Consider the following 17,982-nt stretch of genomic DNA (forward strand, 5'->3'; position numbering starts at 1 on the left):
CTCACATAGGAGTGCTGTGCAGCCTCACCCCCCAGCCTCTGGGCAAAGAGAGGTGTTTGAGTCTTATCTTAGCCAGCTTTTACAACCCAAATGAATAAGATGAGCTGCAGACTAGAGTCAAAGAAGGGATGGAAATCACCCAAGCCCTTGCTGTGAGAAGTTCTGCTCGTGCATTTGGGATTAATTCAATGCTAGCCTACCAGCACACAAAGTGAAAGAAATTGCATTGACAAATACTAGAAGGTTGTGCTAGCTCAAACCCCCAAAATCAACCCAGATGACCCTAAGTGACAATGATTTGTTCAGCACTCTAGTGTCAGCCCACAATCAACCCAAAGACCTGTTGATCCAGGGAGCCTGATGCCACAGCGTGTGCCCGTGAAAAGTCCTTACATGGGTGCTTACTTCTTTACAGCATATCCCGTGCTCACCTCTTCAAAGCATACCCAGAATGCTCTTGCTTTAGTAACAGTACATAACTGGGAAGATCTCACCTCTCTCAAAGGCAGCATGGTCTACTGATCTGAGCACAGGACTGAGAGTCAGGAAGTCCTGTATTCTAATTTTCTCACTCTGTGGCCTTGAGCTAGTCAGTTAGCCTCTCTTTGCCATTAGTAAGATGAGGATGACAATATCGCAGTCATCTTATTAGGGACAACGCGGAGGGCACATGGTTTATCATCTCAGCTAAGCGCTGCCCTGTTTAAGAAAAGAGGCCATTTAAAAATAAATGCACAAAATAAAATCCAGTCTATAATAGACAAATATATATTGGGAAGAAACGGAAAAAAAATGAGAATGACGTTCATGAAAGTTCATCTTTTATTCTAGATTCCTGTGAACTTTGTTTCCTTTTGACAGAGAAAAGTCTAAGAAGTTCGCATCTATTTAACACCTGGTTAAACATTATAGTGCAGCTGGCATTGGCTGACTGGCTCCAAATTAGGTGGAATTCGATAATATTGTCCCAGTGGGACATCAATCACTGTCATTCAGTCTATATTAAATCTTCTCTAGATGTGTTATTAGGATCCAATTTCCATTTACTCCCTTCACTTAGATGAGTTTGGAACCTGGCTCAGCTACAGTATTTACCTCGCAAGACTATTCTCTGGATTAACATTTGTGTGTGGAAGTAGAGTGCTGTACTGGCACCACTCTCTGTAAGTTTCCTTCGTAGTCAGTGGGACTCTTAGTGAAAGCTAGACTCTAAATCCCTTAGGCACTTCTATAAATACGATCTGTAGGTTCTTCAATACTATTATAACCTAGCCCATGCTGTATAATACTTGTGGGCATATGAGAACAAGACACTAGAACAGTCACACCACTTAAGGTCTTATTAAAAAAAAAAGACTATGCAGACAAAAAGTCTGTATATTGTATATACCTGCATACATATAAACACATTAGTCTTGCAGAATTGACACACACTTGATGACTTTGTATAAAATAGATTCATATCAAAAATACTGGAAGCCAGTTTGTAGTTGGTATCTATAATTAGCCAGCAATGAACATTGCCAGTCTCAACCCAGGCTGTAAATCAGATTTGTTGGGGTAGCCCCAATTTCAGTGACTTAATATTTCCTTTCCTTCTCATTCATTTTGGTGTATTACTGACAACTCACTCGCACAGAGCCAATCCTGATTCATACCAAAAACATTCAGAGAGCCAAAAAACTAAAAAATGATTAAAAACAAATAACGGATCTGGGAGTTTGATTCAGGCCCTCTTCAACAATACAGAAGTGAGCTGGGTTTACTTCACCTCATAGCCCAAGTTCTATCTGCCAGCAAACTTGTAAGCTTATACGATATAGCTAGAAATGTGTTTATTTCCAGCTTTCAGTGATCTGAGCAGAAGAATACATTGGCAGAGGAATGTATCTTACTACACAGATTCTCATACTCTGATCACTGACACAGGGCAGCCAAGTCTTGTGGTTTTATAACATATCATATGATTTTCGGTGGCTTCCTTAAAGGAATCATGTGATTTCATTAGAATCTCAGCTTTTGTATTGTTTATTTGTTGTTTTGGTTTGGAAGTAAATTTGTATCAGAAATGTGCTAAGAAGCTTGAAAACCAAGAAGACTAAACCTAATTTCAATAACAGAAAGCAAACAGGTCCGTCGTACGTTCATTTTAAATCACTCCTACAATTTTTGAACTCCTTGCGCTGGCAGCTCTGCGGGCGGCGTGGGGTGGTGATAGCTTTTTTTCACATGCACACTTGTCATCTGAAATAACATCTGCTCCTCTTTCCTCCCAGCACCGGTATTTATAGTCTTTTCCATCTTTTCTTTTCCTTATCAGTTTGCTTCCTTCACACATCTGAACTCCTACTCCACCACTTTCTTCCAGGATGGTTTCCATCCCTTTTCTCATCCCTTCCCCACTCCCCTTGCTCCCTGCCTCCTCCAGACCAAGCACATACAGAGAATAGAGATATAAGGCCAAGGCCACAAATGAAGAAAAAGAGACAGAAGGAAACTCCTCCTCTTCCTGCTTTGCTCCCAACTCCCTTGTATTAAGGGAGACAGGAAGGGAGGGCAGGTGATGAGAAGCTTTCAAAGCTTCTATTTCATCTCCCTGTGTGTTACTCCTTGAAATGCAAAGTCCGAAATAAAGAACTTGTTTGCAAAAGGAAGTTAGAGGAGGCAAAGGAAGGCATGAATTTACGATATACTCAGTACTGATCACTCATACGGTGTGGTGAGTGCCCAACTGCAGGCTTTGGTCTGAGGGAACTACATTTCACAAAGATACTAGATTCCCAGACTGAGACTTTCAAAACTGACCAACTTTATTCCAGCTCTCCTCCTATCGAAGGCAAGGAGCATGGATGCTTTCGATAACCTCACACCCAACGCATGTTTAACCACTGCTATGTCTGTTGAGATAGAGCAACTACAAAGCCCAGGGAACTCGTTAAAAGCTCCAAGTGCTTAAACTGTTTTGAAAAATCTCACTAGCACCTATTTGTACCTTTAAGCACCTAAACAGTGCACCAGTTAATCTCACACAAATGACGGAATCTTGCCTTTGCCTTAGTTTACCTTTACACATAATTATTTCCTTAACTGGAGTGCTGCAACGCTTAATCAGGGGTTCAAAAACTTCAGCTGAAAGGAATGGCAGACAGACACTCATCATTAGATCCTGCTACCTGGAGAAACCTGGCATTTGCTATTCAAGGAAGCCAGCAGGACAAGTGCCAAGTTCTTGTCAGGTAGCAATTCAAAACAGATATTGAATTCAGTGAATAGAGGTGAGAAAGCACAGCCTGCAGAGAGCACAGATCCGCTGGTTTAGCAAGACTGCCTAGAGCAGTCTCTGCTGCAAACTGCATGTGAATAATTATTGGAAGAGGGATAAAATGAGGTGATAATTAGGTTGTGTTAAGAGAGATAGCTGCACTGTGGTTCCAATTACCAAAGCTGAGCGATCTTTATCCTATTTAATCAGCTGTGAATCAGTACTAATTTAAGCAGGCATATCTTTCTAAATGTATACATTTTTAGACACTCTAAGGCAAGCCTTAATCATTATCTTCTTTAATGTTCAAGGCTTTTGCATTTGTTTTAAGGCTTTTTGGAAGGTCTGCTTTGATGAAGCTATTTCAGAAAGTTTAGCTTCTCCCCTCCACTATGCTCTGCTACCTATTGCAAAGACAGTGACTTAAATCCAATGTGCCAGCATGACACAGGGGATGGCAATTGCAATCACATCAGTCAGGAGAGCTACTCAAGAACTATTCTATGCAACCCTGTGCCCTCAACTGCCAGTCTGAGCAACTGCAAGGACAACTGACACCTCCTAGCTTGGAAGAGAGATGGAGGATATCCAGCATTCTGCTACCATCCCACCTCTACTGCCAGCTGAATAGAATAAATATATAAATAAAATCTCCAAGAAAGACTGCCAGATGAAAGGGGATTAGTCAGCAAACAGTGTATTTGGATACCTGACACCTCCTTCGGCTTGTGTTTTCAATCCCTCCCCCCCAACAATCCCATTCTCTGTTACCTCGTGGGAAAACTCCAGGGTCCATGAAAGTTGCCATGCTGAAGTTTGCCAGTACAAACAAGAACATGAGCCCATTGTACACTGGGATAGCTGGGGAAATGGCTTTTGTCAACCAGGGGCACCTGTGGACAAGAAAAGTTACAGGTAAGGGCTCTTTGGGCTGTAACAGGTAGTTTCTTCCCATTCACCATCATCACATAGAGAAGCAGTCTCATCCCCTCCCACCAGCCATGCAGCAAGGCTGAATTTGCAATTTAACAACAGACATTTCCATAGAGCCAGTTTCAGTGAGCTAAAGTACACTGCAGACACCCTTTCAAAAGCTGCTTTGTTCCATAGCACAGAAAGCAATTGTTCACATGGCTCATAGGGCTTTGCAACCCTATTGCCTTATTTGCAACCTGGCATTTTGCTTTTCTGTGTAGAACCTTCATCACATTGTTGCATTCCTGTTTACCTTCTATATAGCCTTGCTGCAGTTGGCCTTACTTTCAATTTTCACTGGTGTAAAGCAGAATAGGATTCTTAAACCACTGATATCCATAGCAGGTACAAAGAGAAGCACATTCACTTCTCACTACGCTTCCCCGAGTGGTTTTCATCTTCAAATAACACTCCAAACCAACACTACAAAACCTCTCCTTGGGCTCTGCAGGTGTCAGCAAAATGTAAGAACGCAATATCGAAAAGAAAGTGAATGGCATCTGCCATGTGAGCACTTTTCAGAAACACTAGAAAGGCTTGCTGCCCACCTGGCAAATCTAACTGAGAGGAACTGAAGATAAAGGGTAAAGGAGAAAAAGTAGGAGACTTTGGAAAGAGGGTGGAGAAATGCCTGTTATAGGAAAACTGTTCTAGGTGCAAAGAACACTTCCCACCAGCAGAGCAGGGCAGGACCAAAGCAGAAAACAGCCTGTCTTACAGGCAACCTTACCCAATAAAAAGTAGTGTTCATTCACTCAGCCATTTACAACCTCTCTACATCTTATCTCTAAACATTAGACCAGATCTACTTCTCTGTTCTGCATAAAGAGGTTTGGTGTGATAGGATTGCTGAGGGGAAAAATCTGATCAAGCTCATGAATCTTGCAAATATAAATAGGGAAAAATGTGGGACAAAGAATCTCTTTGAAAAAAGTAAGACCCCTGCCTGAGTAGCTCCTTAGATTTCCACCTGCCTTGACAGCCAGGGACTCCTCCAAAGTGGCTGAGCCGACAGCCATCCAGCAGCAATATCTTGCCACCATTAGCATAAATTATACATTGGCCCACATATTCTGGATTGTATTTTGCCTGAATTACATCTACAGTTGAATTTGATTGTCTGACAGGCTGAAGCCTGTGGAAAGAAAAAAACAACAACCACCAACCAGCCTTCTCCCAAATCTAATTTACAGTGGTTTTGCTACTGATATGCTGTTTTGAACAGCTGAGAATGGTGTTATTGACCTTGAGGAAACACTGTTAAACACGCTTTTGTGGCCAGCATTAGAAGGGCACCATGTTTTCTCCTCCCATTTCTTTGTGAGCAGGCAGGAAGAGATTGTTTTGCAGCCCCATCCTCTTCACAGCCAGGCTTTTAACACTGCACTGCTGCAAACTGCTTTTAAAAGGACCTTGCCTTATGTGCTTCAATCAGCCTGGCCTGGAGTGGGCAAAAGATGGACAAATCCCACTCAGGGTGAATGAACTGTAAAGCTGAGAGCAAGTATGTCTCTGGCTGGGACCAAACCTCCAGGCTGAGTAGGGGAGAAGGGAAAAATATTTTTACTTGAGTAAGGATGCTTTGCTACAGCCCACAGAAGGGGGAGCAGAAGCATGGAGTTTCTCCTGGGACTGGTCTTATGCAAGGAAAAGGCCAAGAAATTAACACCTATTAAGAGAATAGGAAAGAGCTGAGAGCTCAGTGAAGGAGCTGAATTTCTCTATGTTTCTTTTGCATTCAGGATCTGAACCCAGGTGGTTGTGGAGCTTGGGTGAAAGAGCAGGTCTTGTAGAAGAGAAAGCTGATGAACTAGCTCAGACAGACACAACTGTAGATAGCTTGACTCCATGATGTACCTTAAGACCCTTACATTCCCCAAGAGGTGGAACTTCAACGTGAAGCTAGGTCAGACTGACTTGCTGCCGTACTCAGCTTTCTTGAAAGGAACTGCTGATGACCAAAAATCAAGGCAAGGCAGAAGTTTCTCGCTTGCCAAACAAGCTGCAGGCCTGTAACTAACACGAGTTTCTGCCAGATACTTTGGAGGAAAGCAAAAGAAATCCTGAAATAAGCAGTTATAGAATGAATTCTACCCAGGGAAGGGTTCTTCCCTCTAAATTATAGTAGAATTAGATTCAGCAATGCTCATGACTGACTTCATTTCTTCCCATGAAGTAACTGCCTACACAGAGAAAGATTATTAAGTTACCCATTGCTTGTCAAGCATGGAGGAGAGATTTCCTTGGCAATAAAGTCAAGCAAGTTGGCAAATCAAGGGACAGGAAACTCTTTCTTACAGATAACTAGCTACTCAGAATAAGATTTTAATAAGAGAGATTGTCTCAGATGATTAATGTAAGCATTTGTTAACGTTCCCATTTGTGAGGTACTTTGTCATGTTCCCAACAAATGCATCAAAATACTAGGGAAAGCTTTAGCCATAAGCTAAACTAAACAGCTCATTTAATGGGTAAATAGTGTATCTGAAAATACTTCACGGAAGTTGAAATAAAGGATAGAGTGAGTCATTGTACATATTAGCCAGAAGGTCTGTTCACAGTCCTTCTGTTTTTTCTTCCCAGAATCTTTATGCAGCATCACAGATTACATAAAATTAGATGGGACAAAAGGGGCCTCATTTATAAACTAGACTGACTGATAAAAACAGATGTGGAGATCAAGTCCTGGCTCATAACTGTAAAAAGGTCTGAAAAAGAAAATAAAATTGCTACTAGGATTCCCAAAAAAATGATGTGTCCTCCCTGTCCCTCTCCCCTAATGCACACATAATTTTAGACAAAGTAACAAAAAATTCTAATCCAAGTCTGGTAGGCTGTTTTATCCCTAATCCATCATGCAAAAGTCTGGCTTCTGACCCTCTGCACTCTCTGCCTAGAGAAGGAAGCTGCAGAAGTGTTTGAGCAGGACCTGTAGTGCGTTTCTTCTTACTTTGTACACATCTGCTCTCCCGGAGGTCACCTTCCAGCAGCAGTAATGCCAATCTATGGGATAAATCTAGCTGAAATTTTCATTTGCTTTTTCTAACAGAAGTTGTTCTGTATCTAGATAAACACACATGGACTCAAAGCTTTCTTTGGCTGATGAACCCAAAATTTCAAGAGGCTACAGTCTTTGTGTCTTCAACTCATCTCATAGGGGAATTATATAGCATGAAGGTTACCACAAATTTTACAGGGTCATATAAATTAAGTAGAGCCAAGAGCAGTGTATAATCCCCTAATGGAGCACCAACACCAGATTCTTCTAAGAAAAAAACTAAACCCCAAAATTTCTGATGTGCACTGACACCTAGGAGCAAAACCACCAAGTCCTAACCCAGAGCTTTTCTATTACAGTTTAATTATTGTCAAAGAAAGCTGCACCCTTTCAGTTTGCAGGAGCACCTGCAGAGTCACAGTCATTGCAGAGGTCACCGGCAATATCCTTGGACAACCAAAAAGTTAAATGATGGAACACAGCACTGGATGTGCTATGATTTGCTTTTTGCATAAGCAGCTAGATATGTTTGACCTGGCCCACTACAGCTCAGAAGACTCTTTCTTCCCCATGACTCAATGCACAATCAACATTTACATTCAAAGCAGATGTGAAAACAAGTGTACGATGAGTGCTCTATTCCAAATTACTTTGGATCCCTCACTTAAACCAGGAGACCTGAAGGATAATATTGCTACTGTTGTGGGTACCAGCCATGCTACATCAAGAACTGCTCAGGAGAGAAACCTTCAATGGTTTTGTTTACGGAAGAAATTAAGAGCCAGCACACGCCACTGTGGCATACTAGAGATAATTATGGATCTCAAATTCTTCTGAACGAAGCACACAATTACACAGGCAGCATTTTCCTCATAATTATACTTCTCCGACATAGAGTGACTCTGCTCATAACCCAGAGGAGAGTAATTCAGGGTGACAGATTTATTCTATTTGCTCTTGAAACCCTATCCTAATAAAATGGAAAGTTAAAAAGATTAACAAATAGGATCACACAACTTGCTAGGTGTCAGATAGAGTTACGCATCATTAGCTGCCTTCCTCTGCTAAATTAAACAACAAATAAATCCTTTCTGCTTTTTTGCTTGGTGCTTTCTAGCAAGACATGTTTGTGTCTTATAATTATAGTTCACCTATAATTAAGTAATTGAATAGGACGTTTCTCTTGAATCCTGCTCTAAATTAAGTTTTAGTGTTTTTATTAAAACCTTACACATGCTTAGAGAGGCAGTAGGCCATAGAGGATGGAGCCTGGGATTTCAAAGACCGGATTTAGGCTTGGCTCTGACATTGGCTTGCAGACTGACTGAAAGCCATGTGCTTCTCCCCTCCACCCCAGTTAGGCCTTTTGCAAATGAGACATGAACTACTGACAGACCATCTTGCCCACTGCAGGACAGAGAAGGGCTCACCTTTGATTTTGCAAATTTCAAAGCGTCTCTGTTAGGGACAGGCTGGCAGCCCTGGTGTTCACTTCGCTGGAGCCCAGCGCCGGGCACCCACCATCCTCTCCTGCACTGGGCAAGGGCGAGGCACACCACTCCTGCTGACGGGCTGTTGTGTGAGGATGTGTCTGTCATTTACCAAGTAAACAAGTCCAGTGGTTCATTTTTCACCCTGCTTGGAGCACAACAAGCATGTGTGCACACAGGCTCCCTTGAGGTGCTGGGTGCTTGGATGCCAGAGACAAGGAGCAGAACATGAAGCAGGAGACTACAACCCTTCTCTTTCTAACAGAAAGACAGTGAAATCTACTTGTGTAGTGCACAGAGAAGAGGCAGGAACCTCAAAAGTACAGACAGGCACCCAAACTTTGGATACTTACCCATACCTAATAAGAAGGCTCCAGGGACTGTCTGTTCAGCTGCTCAGCTGCACCTAATATTTGATCTGAGCTTACCACACATCCTTCCCTTCAGTCTCAAACATATGGCTGATATGCAACAAAACAACTTATTTTTGCACAAATCACAAGGCATGGGTTTATAACACAGAAAAGACAGCATCTCGTAATTTGAATCAACTTATTCCACCATTAAAGCGGTAAAACAGTAACACGAAATAGCTGATTCAGTGCATGCAATAGAAGCAGCTCAGTGAAGTAGGGATTAATTAGATAAGAGGGGTCAACAAGCAAACATAATCTGACTAAGCACTGGTACTATTTTCACTGAAAACTTTCAAACTGTGCCCGTAAGTCTGTAGCAGCCTATCCTCCTTTGATTCCTCTCCAAGAATTTCTAGACAAACCCTGACTGTTAAAAACACGTACTAACTTGTGTAAACATCTAAAGCATGTAAACAATTTCTAATCATCACCAGATCTGACCAAAGATTTAACATTTCTAACATTACCCCAATATTCAGCAACCCTGGGAGATGGACCCAGAGTCCTGAGCTGCCCAAAAGTTGCCCTGCCCTGAAAGGCACAACAGCCTGGATGGCTGCGATGACATATCAGAGGAGAGACAGGTACTGAGAGGTGAAAGTCCTCCTAATCCAGCACTGTACCAACTGGACCATAAATGAAAGGGCTATCAACTGACTGATAGCCTGACTCAACACCCACGTTTTAGAAGAATTTGGAATCAGATGTAAACATTCTACCTTAAAGCCCATTCCACCAGCGCATACGTAGGACAGAAAAGGTACAACACAGCACCCTGACGGCTGTACACCGCCCAGTCTGCACCACGCAGCAGAGAATGGCAGAGATCTCTTAGTTTTTAGCAGTGAAAATATATTTCTCAGATATCCCAGTCTGGGCGAGATTTTTCCATTTATATGCTCTTTCCTACCCTGAAATCACAGAAAAGTACCTTTCTGGAATAGTAACAGAAGTAAAAAAATTGCTCATTTTCCATTCTTTGTCACTACCGAAGATAGCTTGGAGATTACTGTACATCTAAAAATATTTTCCAAGGTGCTAAGACATATGTAGGTTTAACAAGGCATCACTGGAAACAGTCAGGAGAGAATGTATCTGAGTGTCATAACCAACATAAAACAGAACAGCAGGTCTTGTGAAAATAGCAGGAGGTTCAGGGTAGCCAGGTCCTTTGCTCAGCTCTGCCACATCAGATTTTGATAAATGAACTAATTTCTGCACCATATCTTACTCATTGGCAAGATTGCAGATAATATATTGTTGCCATAGCACTACACCCGCACTGCGAGTACAGCAGTTGTACTCATAGAAAGTGATATCAAAGTAAAGGATAACAATTCCGAATGTTACATAAAAATGGGAAAAGCAGAAGTAAATACTGGAGAATTTACTACTGAAAAACTGATTAGAGCTGAGTGCCACACAGAGCAGCTCATGCTGGTGATAAGTGGGAGACATCAAAATATCTACCCTGTGTTTACAGGTGCAGTTATCCATCACAAGAGGCAAAAAAAATCCCCCCCAAGCCCACCACCCAAACCCCCAAGAATTTCATGATCACCTTCCTAATTGAAACATAGCTGAACACTAGAGACAGGGTTCAAATCCATCACCTGCTTAACTGTGTTTAATCATTCACAAGAAGTGTGCTGGGCTGAAATTCACTCAGGTTTAACAAAAGCTGATGGGGTTTCAGTGGACTTTCCATTACACCCTGGACTCAGTCCAAAGGCTAGCGGTTCATGTCTGGCAATGTACAGATCAGAGGAGCTAAATCAATTAAAAAGTCAACTTGAGATGTAATGGTCCTTGGTGAAAAGTCTTATCTGGGCTATATATCACCCCAAAGTAAAATACACTCTACTTTTTTGACAAAGCTCCTTGAAAGCTCTGGAGCATGTTCCCTTCCTCCCTTTTAAAACAGTTTCCAAGATTGAGAAAAGATACTATTGTCATGTGAACTGATGTGGGAGAAATACAGAGAAGAAATAAGAATACCAACAACCAGTTCTGAGTGAGACAACCACAGGAAGTAAACATATCCATCATCATGCTCAACTTCAGAAGCCATCCAGACACCCCAGACCTATTGCACAGGCACAGATTGACCCTGCAGCCAATGGGCAGGACGTAGTCTTATGACCTACACACGCAACGTGACTTTACCTCACGTGCACAGTGAGCAGACAGGACTGGATTGTGCTGGACGCAACGCACATGATGCTCTCTGCATGCTCAGTAGCTGCTGGGAGCCTGGAACCCTGGTAGAGCACCCATAAAAGCAGCAAAGACATAGGTTACTGCCGGGAGCTGCATTCAGTTGCTTGCAGCAGCAGGGCTTGGGCAGGCAGGGACTGGGCTCATTTGCAAATACAGATCAAACCAGAAAAATCATTCTCTACACAGTGCTTTGAAGTTTGTGTTGTCCTGCAGTGAACTAAGGGCCTACACAGAGCCAGTTAGCACTTACTGACTGACATATATGAAAGGCCAGGGCAGAGTTTTTGTTTTGATGTATTTGTAAAGGAATATGCTATAATAGTGTAGTATCATTTGAAATGCCCAGCTTTTTATTTGTACCTCAAATTGAAGGCATCCATTGCACATTGATTCTAGGGTATATATAGGCTGGATTTCAGAGTACACAATAACATTTTTGTATCAGAAGGATAACGCTCACATCAAAGTGAAACAGTAGGTCTTCATGGCACTTCACGCATCTAATGGGCTGCAAGCAGAGTCGCCCTGAACAGCAGTAAACCCTCTGGTGCTTCATGGAAAGGAGCCAATTGCCAGTGCACGGGCAAATCAGAGCAGACTCTGAGCCCAGATTACAGCATGAGTGCACAGATCCAGAGACAAACCCCCTTATATGAAGCTCCTGGGTTTGCCTTCTCAGCCCTGGACTTTGCAAAACCTAAAATGCCACACAAGCTGGAAGAGGCAAGGACAATTGCAATCCAGGGCTTCTCAAACATGCACCAACCTTTTATCAGTACCATGCTGAGCAGCCAGAGTCAAACCCCACTTTTTCCAGCAGCTAATAGAGAGCTGAGTGTATGGGTGGTATATGGGTCACGACAGAAGGGGAGGACAGTAAGGAGTCACTGCAAAATAACCACAGCAGGAGAGACACTAGTTGCCCTGTCACACTGAAAGTTTTAAATCCATTTGATTAGAAAACGAAGGAACCGTTGCCCAGTAACATTCCTTTGCAGTTCTGTCTGCATATGGCTGGCCACCAGCATCTCTGTACTGCAACAGCTGAATGACTTCTAGCCCATTCCAAAATTCACACAAGGGAATTATCAAGCCACAGAAACCTTGCTAAATAGGAAACCGGAGAATTACCTCCAAAAGATGCTGTATGAACCAATAACTCATAACACAGCCGAGTTCTCAATGCATGTGGCTGCACTGCCCTCAGTCTGTGCTCCCGTGTGCACCATTTCCAGCAACAACCGCAGTCCAGCTGCCCAGCACAGCGTCCAGGGAGGTCGAAAGATACTTCACAGTGTCTGAAAGCAATATGCATGCTACACAAGCTGAGTTTTTCTGAGCATTTTCGAAGATGCCATGTGGAATGCAAACTTGTGCTTCTAATTTGTAAACATTAGAATTATTAAATTAATGTCATATCTACTATAGCAGTGCTACAAAGAGAGTCCCTCATCTTGGATCCACCTGAGTCTCATTTCCTTGAGTAATGAAGAACACAGTTTATTTGGGTTTTATACCACTAGTGACTCTCATGATCTTCCAGAACTCTCAGCAATCTGTAACCCAAGTTTTGGTTGGATTGATGGAATTGCACTTGCCATATTCCAAGCCTCTCTGATGGAAAAGATGCACAGGATTGCTCCTCCCTGACCAAGACCAAAGGCTGTTCCCTAGTGTTTTTCCCTATTGCTCTCATCCTTGTTAACAAGCAACGCAAAAAGGTGATGTGGGCTGCTCCTACAGAGTTGCTTTTTAAAATAAATTCAAATTATCAGCAGCTTAATTCAGACATGCTTGAAGTGATCCCAGCTACTGAAACAGAATGATTTGTACAGACTTTGCTCACCGTATTCCCCAGTCACATACTGGCAAAACATACCTAGTACACATTCAGTGGCTGAATTCATGAGACAGTTGGTGTAGCAGAAGGAAGGCAGCTCATTATAAGCATGCTTTGATGAGAGAGAGGAACAGGTAAAGAATATTATGAGAGAAGGAGAGGGATGGTGACGTCAGTGAAAAGATACAGTCTATATTACCCTTGTTGAAGAGTTAATTTGACTTTTTAGATACTCCTTTTCCACATGAGCTTCAGTAGAAACAAATTAGATTTTACAAGATACCATCCTTTTACAGGTACTGGAGAAATTACTTAAGTAGAAGACAGCATCTATTAGATTAAAGTATGTGCCACTTAAATGAACAATGAGCCAATATGCCTAAGAAATGTTCAATATGAGCTCTGAACTCTGCGATCACATCCTCAGTGGATCAGCAGAGAATCAGGTAACATAATGTGCTTTCCAAGATGCACGAAAAAAGAAAAGCAAAGGATACCAGCAGAGACAGCCCAAGTGTCTGAGCTTAATCCCAACAGCTTGTGTGTCAAGGTGCCTGTCATGGGTCTGCATTGGAGAGCAAGTTGCCTTGTTAAAATTCTGCATTGAAGAGAGTTGCAGGGGCTGCTTAGGGTAGTGGATACTAGTAGGGAATATCTTATTGGAGGACCTTATCTAACACGTGTACCACTTGCTCCATGAACTGGCAGTGAAATGCCACTCAGCCCTGTCAGAGGACCATGAAGGACCATGCAACTGCAGGCAAGGTCTGACCCTGCCACCTCAGTTCAGGTGTTTGGGGAGGGCAAGCACCCCAATATCCAGCCAGCTCTGACAAATCTGCCAGCTGCTCTGTGCAGTGCTGGGGCAGCTGGAGAGACTTGTACAAAGGAGTGGAAGGGAAATCCTGCGAGGCTGGTAACAGCAGTTAAATTTCTGCCATGACTTGAGGGAGCTGTTCAGGAAATTTACAACTAATTAAGACCAGAGGTTCTTGCAGACTTGCCTGGATCATGTACTGCCTTTGAAATCTGGAAACAATACCTGTCCATGGCCTGAATAACATGCTTCAGAGCTGCTACACAAGTTCTTCTACCTATGCAATAGCTCGCTTATGCAGGGAAAGGAAGCCAGTCCTAATCTGAACTCTCGTTTGGAGATTTCTAGACACACATGCAGCAAAATTACTGCAGTTATTGAAAGGTTTCCCTCTATGAATCAGAAAGATTAGGGATTTCATATTTCATAGAAGAGATGAACGGAACAGAGATAGAGGTATACCTCTATTGCAAGTAGATACAGAAGATAGTGTAGAAAGTGTAAACATTCTCATATATCAAGTACTGGAGCAAATATATAATAATAAAACAAAAGCCTCTCTCAGAATCTCATCTTTAATTTCCCTCTGGAATATCCTCCTGAGTGGGGTTTATGGAAACCTGAACTGGGAGCATGACATTTACACCTTATTCTCACTACACTGAAAAAGAACGTTTGCATAGCTGGTATAAGGGGGCCCTAATATATTAAGATTTCAAGCAGGATAAAACCAAATCAAAATTACTTTGGCTGAGATTAAAGAAAAGAAAAATGCAAGAGACCTTCACATTTCAACCTATAAAACAAACTTTGCATTTGGGAAGAACATGCCCCTGTGGCTACCTGCTGTAGGACATTTTACCGCTTCTCAAGCCACCAGCTGGTATCAGCCACCTCTCAAGTCAGGACATCGGAGGAGAATCATCAGTGATTTAGTCTATTCTGGCAACACCTTTAAACATAAACTGGAACAGACCTAATAACTATGACCAAAGTAACAAAAGAGAACAGGACACATCATTCAGTTCCACACCCTGCCGTCACAGACCCCATGGCGCACCACCTCACCCAGCCATGCACTATTCTGAAACCAAGCAACATTTGATACACCAGGTCTCTTGCCTGCAGGAGGGATGCCAGCAACCGCAGGGCAGAACTGGGGTCCTCCCAAACCAGTTCACAGCCCATTTCTGCTGGAGGACTGGGCCTGCTTTGGGGCACAAGGATACAGCTGAAAAATCCTTGTTTCTTCCAGCAGAGGGTAGTGGGACACACAAGTCAGCAAGCAAACGTGTAAGATTATATTGCAAGAGATGTATGCAATTCAAAACAAAACCAAGGGTGCAATAACAGTAATAAAACAAAACGACACTGCTTAGCCCAGTGGAAATGTTACAAAACTAAATGCATTCCTGCGTTTGCATTCATCAAAACAAGAAATGCATCAAACTTCAGCTTGTTCTCATTATCTCCACCCCTCTCCAATAGCATCATCATCTTCATTCCCTTTGCTAGTTTTGGGAAGCGACAGCCCGATGCAGCAGTAGGGTCACAACAGCCTTTTTCTGAACATCTCTACTAGAAATCTGTCTTCTCTTTCCCTCTATGGAGCTGTTCTTTCCTTGAGTCTCCCAGAGAAATCACTGAATAACTTTCAGGCTCCGTTTCCTCTTTTCTCCCTCCCATCATCCTGTGGCAACATACACGTCCTCATGCAGCAGAGGAAGCTGGTGCTACTGCTGCTTTAATTTGGGTGTGTGGCAATGCAAAGGCTTTCTCAGGTGCCTCCACGGGTCTCGCAGCCCGTGGGCAGATCTGCAGATAGATGTCGAAGGCTCAGAGGTAAAGGGGACACATGCAGGAGATTCACAGCTGTTCCCATCGCACTCTCTCAACGGATACCAAGAAGAGCCACTAGGGTAGACGCACATCCACAGTTTTCTCAAACTATTAAATGACGGTAACCCCCTGGCTTAGATTAAGCATTTCAGCTTTAACAGCACAAACCCAATCCAAGTCCGAAGCCGCCCCTGCCTGCACATCAACGACTGCAACGTCTCTGCTTGCCATCTAACAGGATTAGGGCAGGCTTCTGGAGGCAGCTGCTTCTGCAGGCAAAAATCTTATTCCAGGACCTATCAAAAACAAAAATGCTTTTGAGAGGCAATTAAAACCTAAAACAATCCATAGTAACTGTCACATTAACAGTCATTTTTTTATTTAAATGATGAAACGTAGCATTATCACCTTACGTCTAAACATTTCTGTCAGCTTGGACAAAATACAAAGGGAGTCTTCCAATATTTGTTTGGTGCACAGGTATTCCATTCAGGTTGACAGAAAACAAAATTACTTTGCTTAGAAAACATCCTAAGAGATGACAGCATCTTAATTACAGAGATGGGGAAATAGAATTCAGCCTGGTACATAGATTTGCTTCTTGCCGATTCCACTCTGAAGTGCAACGAGGCGGGGATCTCACCAGCAGCCATGAGGGCAGGGGGCAGCATCATTGCTTTACGGCTGTATTAGTTGCTCTACCCAAAACCCCATCTTTTTTAAAGACAGAAGAGTACCTGTTGACATAGTGCAGTGGACATAGGGCAGCTGTTTTCCCTGCTGATCCCTCAGTATTCACTAAAAGCCTACGGGTTTTGTGATTTTGGGGGGTGGTTTTTTTTTGGAAGAACCACAAAGTTATCAGAAAAGGTACAGTTATGCTCTGGGCCTGATGAATGAAAAATCTTCCAACTCTGTGGCCATAATTCAGGAACATAAGCCTGGATTATAATTACCTGAGATGCATTAAACAAAGCTTAATACAATCCCGAGTCAAAATGGGACAATTATAGCAGCTCCTGTACCAAAATAGGAGACTATGGACATGGCATTTGTCACCATCTGCTAACAATATGCAATAGGCAAACCAATTCAAGGAAAAAAAAAACGAAAAAAAAAAAACAGTTCCTTGATGGAACTTGTTTCCATTTCCAAGAATCAAAGTGAATATTCAGCTTAAACATTACACTTTCCAGATTCCCAGCTGGGACCAGAATGAGAAGCGTCAAGCATCTTATGATTTAACTGTTGAGAAATTTCCAGGCCAAACTTTCAAGCAAGAGGTTTGGATACAGATCTGAACTGTGGGATGTTTTGTCTGTGGAGCTCTACCATTGCTTCCAATAGCAATAGTTAGCATTACTATGCGTACTTTTTAAATACCCAGTTGCTCCTGAACTTTGCTGAAGTTCATAATTCATGCTTTTTTCCCCTTGATTTAATTTAAAGAGTACGGACCACAATTCTGCTTTTCGGAAAAAATATAAACATTTACTTCTTGCTGAACAGCTGTCACAGTGTAACGAAAATAATTTACTGTTCAGTTTTTCTGAATGAGCCCCTTATCCCTCCTGTCCTTCCTCCCTCGAATATTTCCTGAAAATCTTATGCCACAAGCAAACTAGTTTTGGCTTATACTAGAAAACGTCTTAAACTCTGGGATACTTTACTTTCCTTTACATTCCTCTTCAACAGCAGACAGAGTCTACCATAATGGTTAGGGGAAGTGTGGTGCTGCACATCACAGGAGGACAGCCGTAGAGACATAAGCAAAGCTCGCAAAGTTAGAACTGTGCTTTTGTCTCCTTTGATTGGGGGGGGGGGGGGGGGGGGAGAATAAAATAAAATAAAAAATAACCAGAGTATCCCAGTCACTGTGGTCCTTTTCCGAAGCTCTTTTATAAATTTGTTTTGTAACACTAACAGCTCCAATCTTCCTGGTCTCCTATGTTACTGTCAAAATTTTTGATAGGAATTTTTTTTTTTTTTTTTACATTACTACTGCAAGATCCAAGCACAGAGCTACAATTCAAATTCTGAAGAAAACTTCAAAGGAAACTCATAACTTCTCAAAATGTAGCACACTGTACCTGACTCCAAAGGGCAATAACACAGTAAAAATGAA

General features: G+C 42.4%; 1 protein-coding gene across 3 annotated transcripts in view; it reads right to left on the reverse strand.

The window, feature by feature from the left end:
* Window positions 1-17,982, reverse strand: part of ZDHHC8 (zinc finger DHHC-type palmitoyltransferase 8) — a 118,320-nt gene that overhangs the window by 24,736 nt on the left and 75,602 nt on the right. For all 3 annotated transcript variants that reach the window (XM_063350994.1, XM_063350995.1, XM_063350996.1), the window contains one exon: window positions 4,034-4,155. In XM_063350994.1, coding sequence (XP_063207064.1) covers window positions 4,034-4,155 — 122 coding nt within the window. The remainder of the gene's footprint in view (window positions 1-4,033; window positions 4,156-17,982) is intronic.

Source organism: Chroicocephalus ridibundus, chromosome 13 (genome assembly GCF_963924245.1).
Source record: "Chroicocephalus ridibundus chromosome 13, bChrRid1.1, whole genome shotgun sequence".
Lineage (NCBI taxonomy): Eukaryota > Metazoa > Chordata > Aves > Charadriiformes > Laridae > Chroicocephalus > Chroicocephalus ridibundus.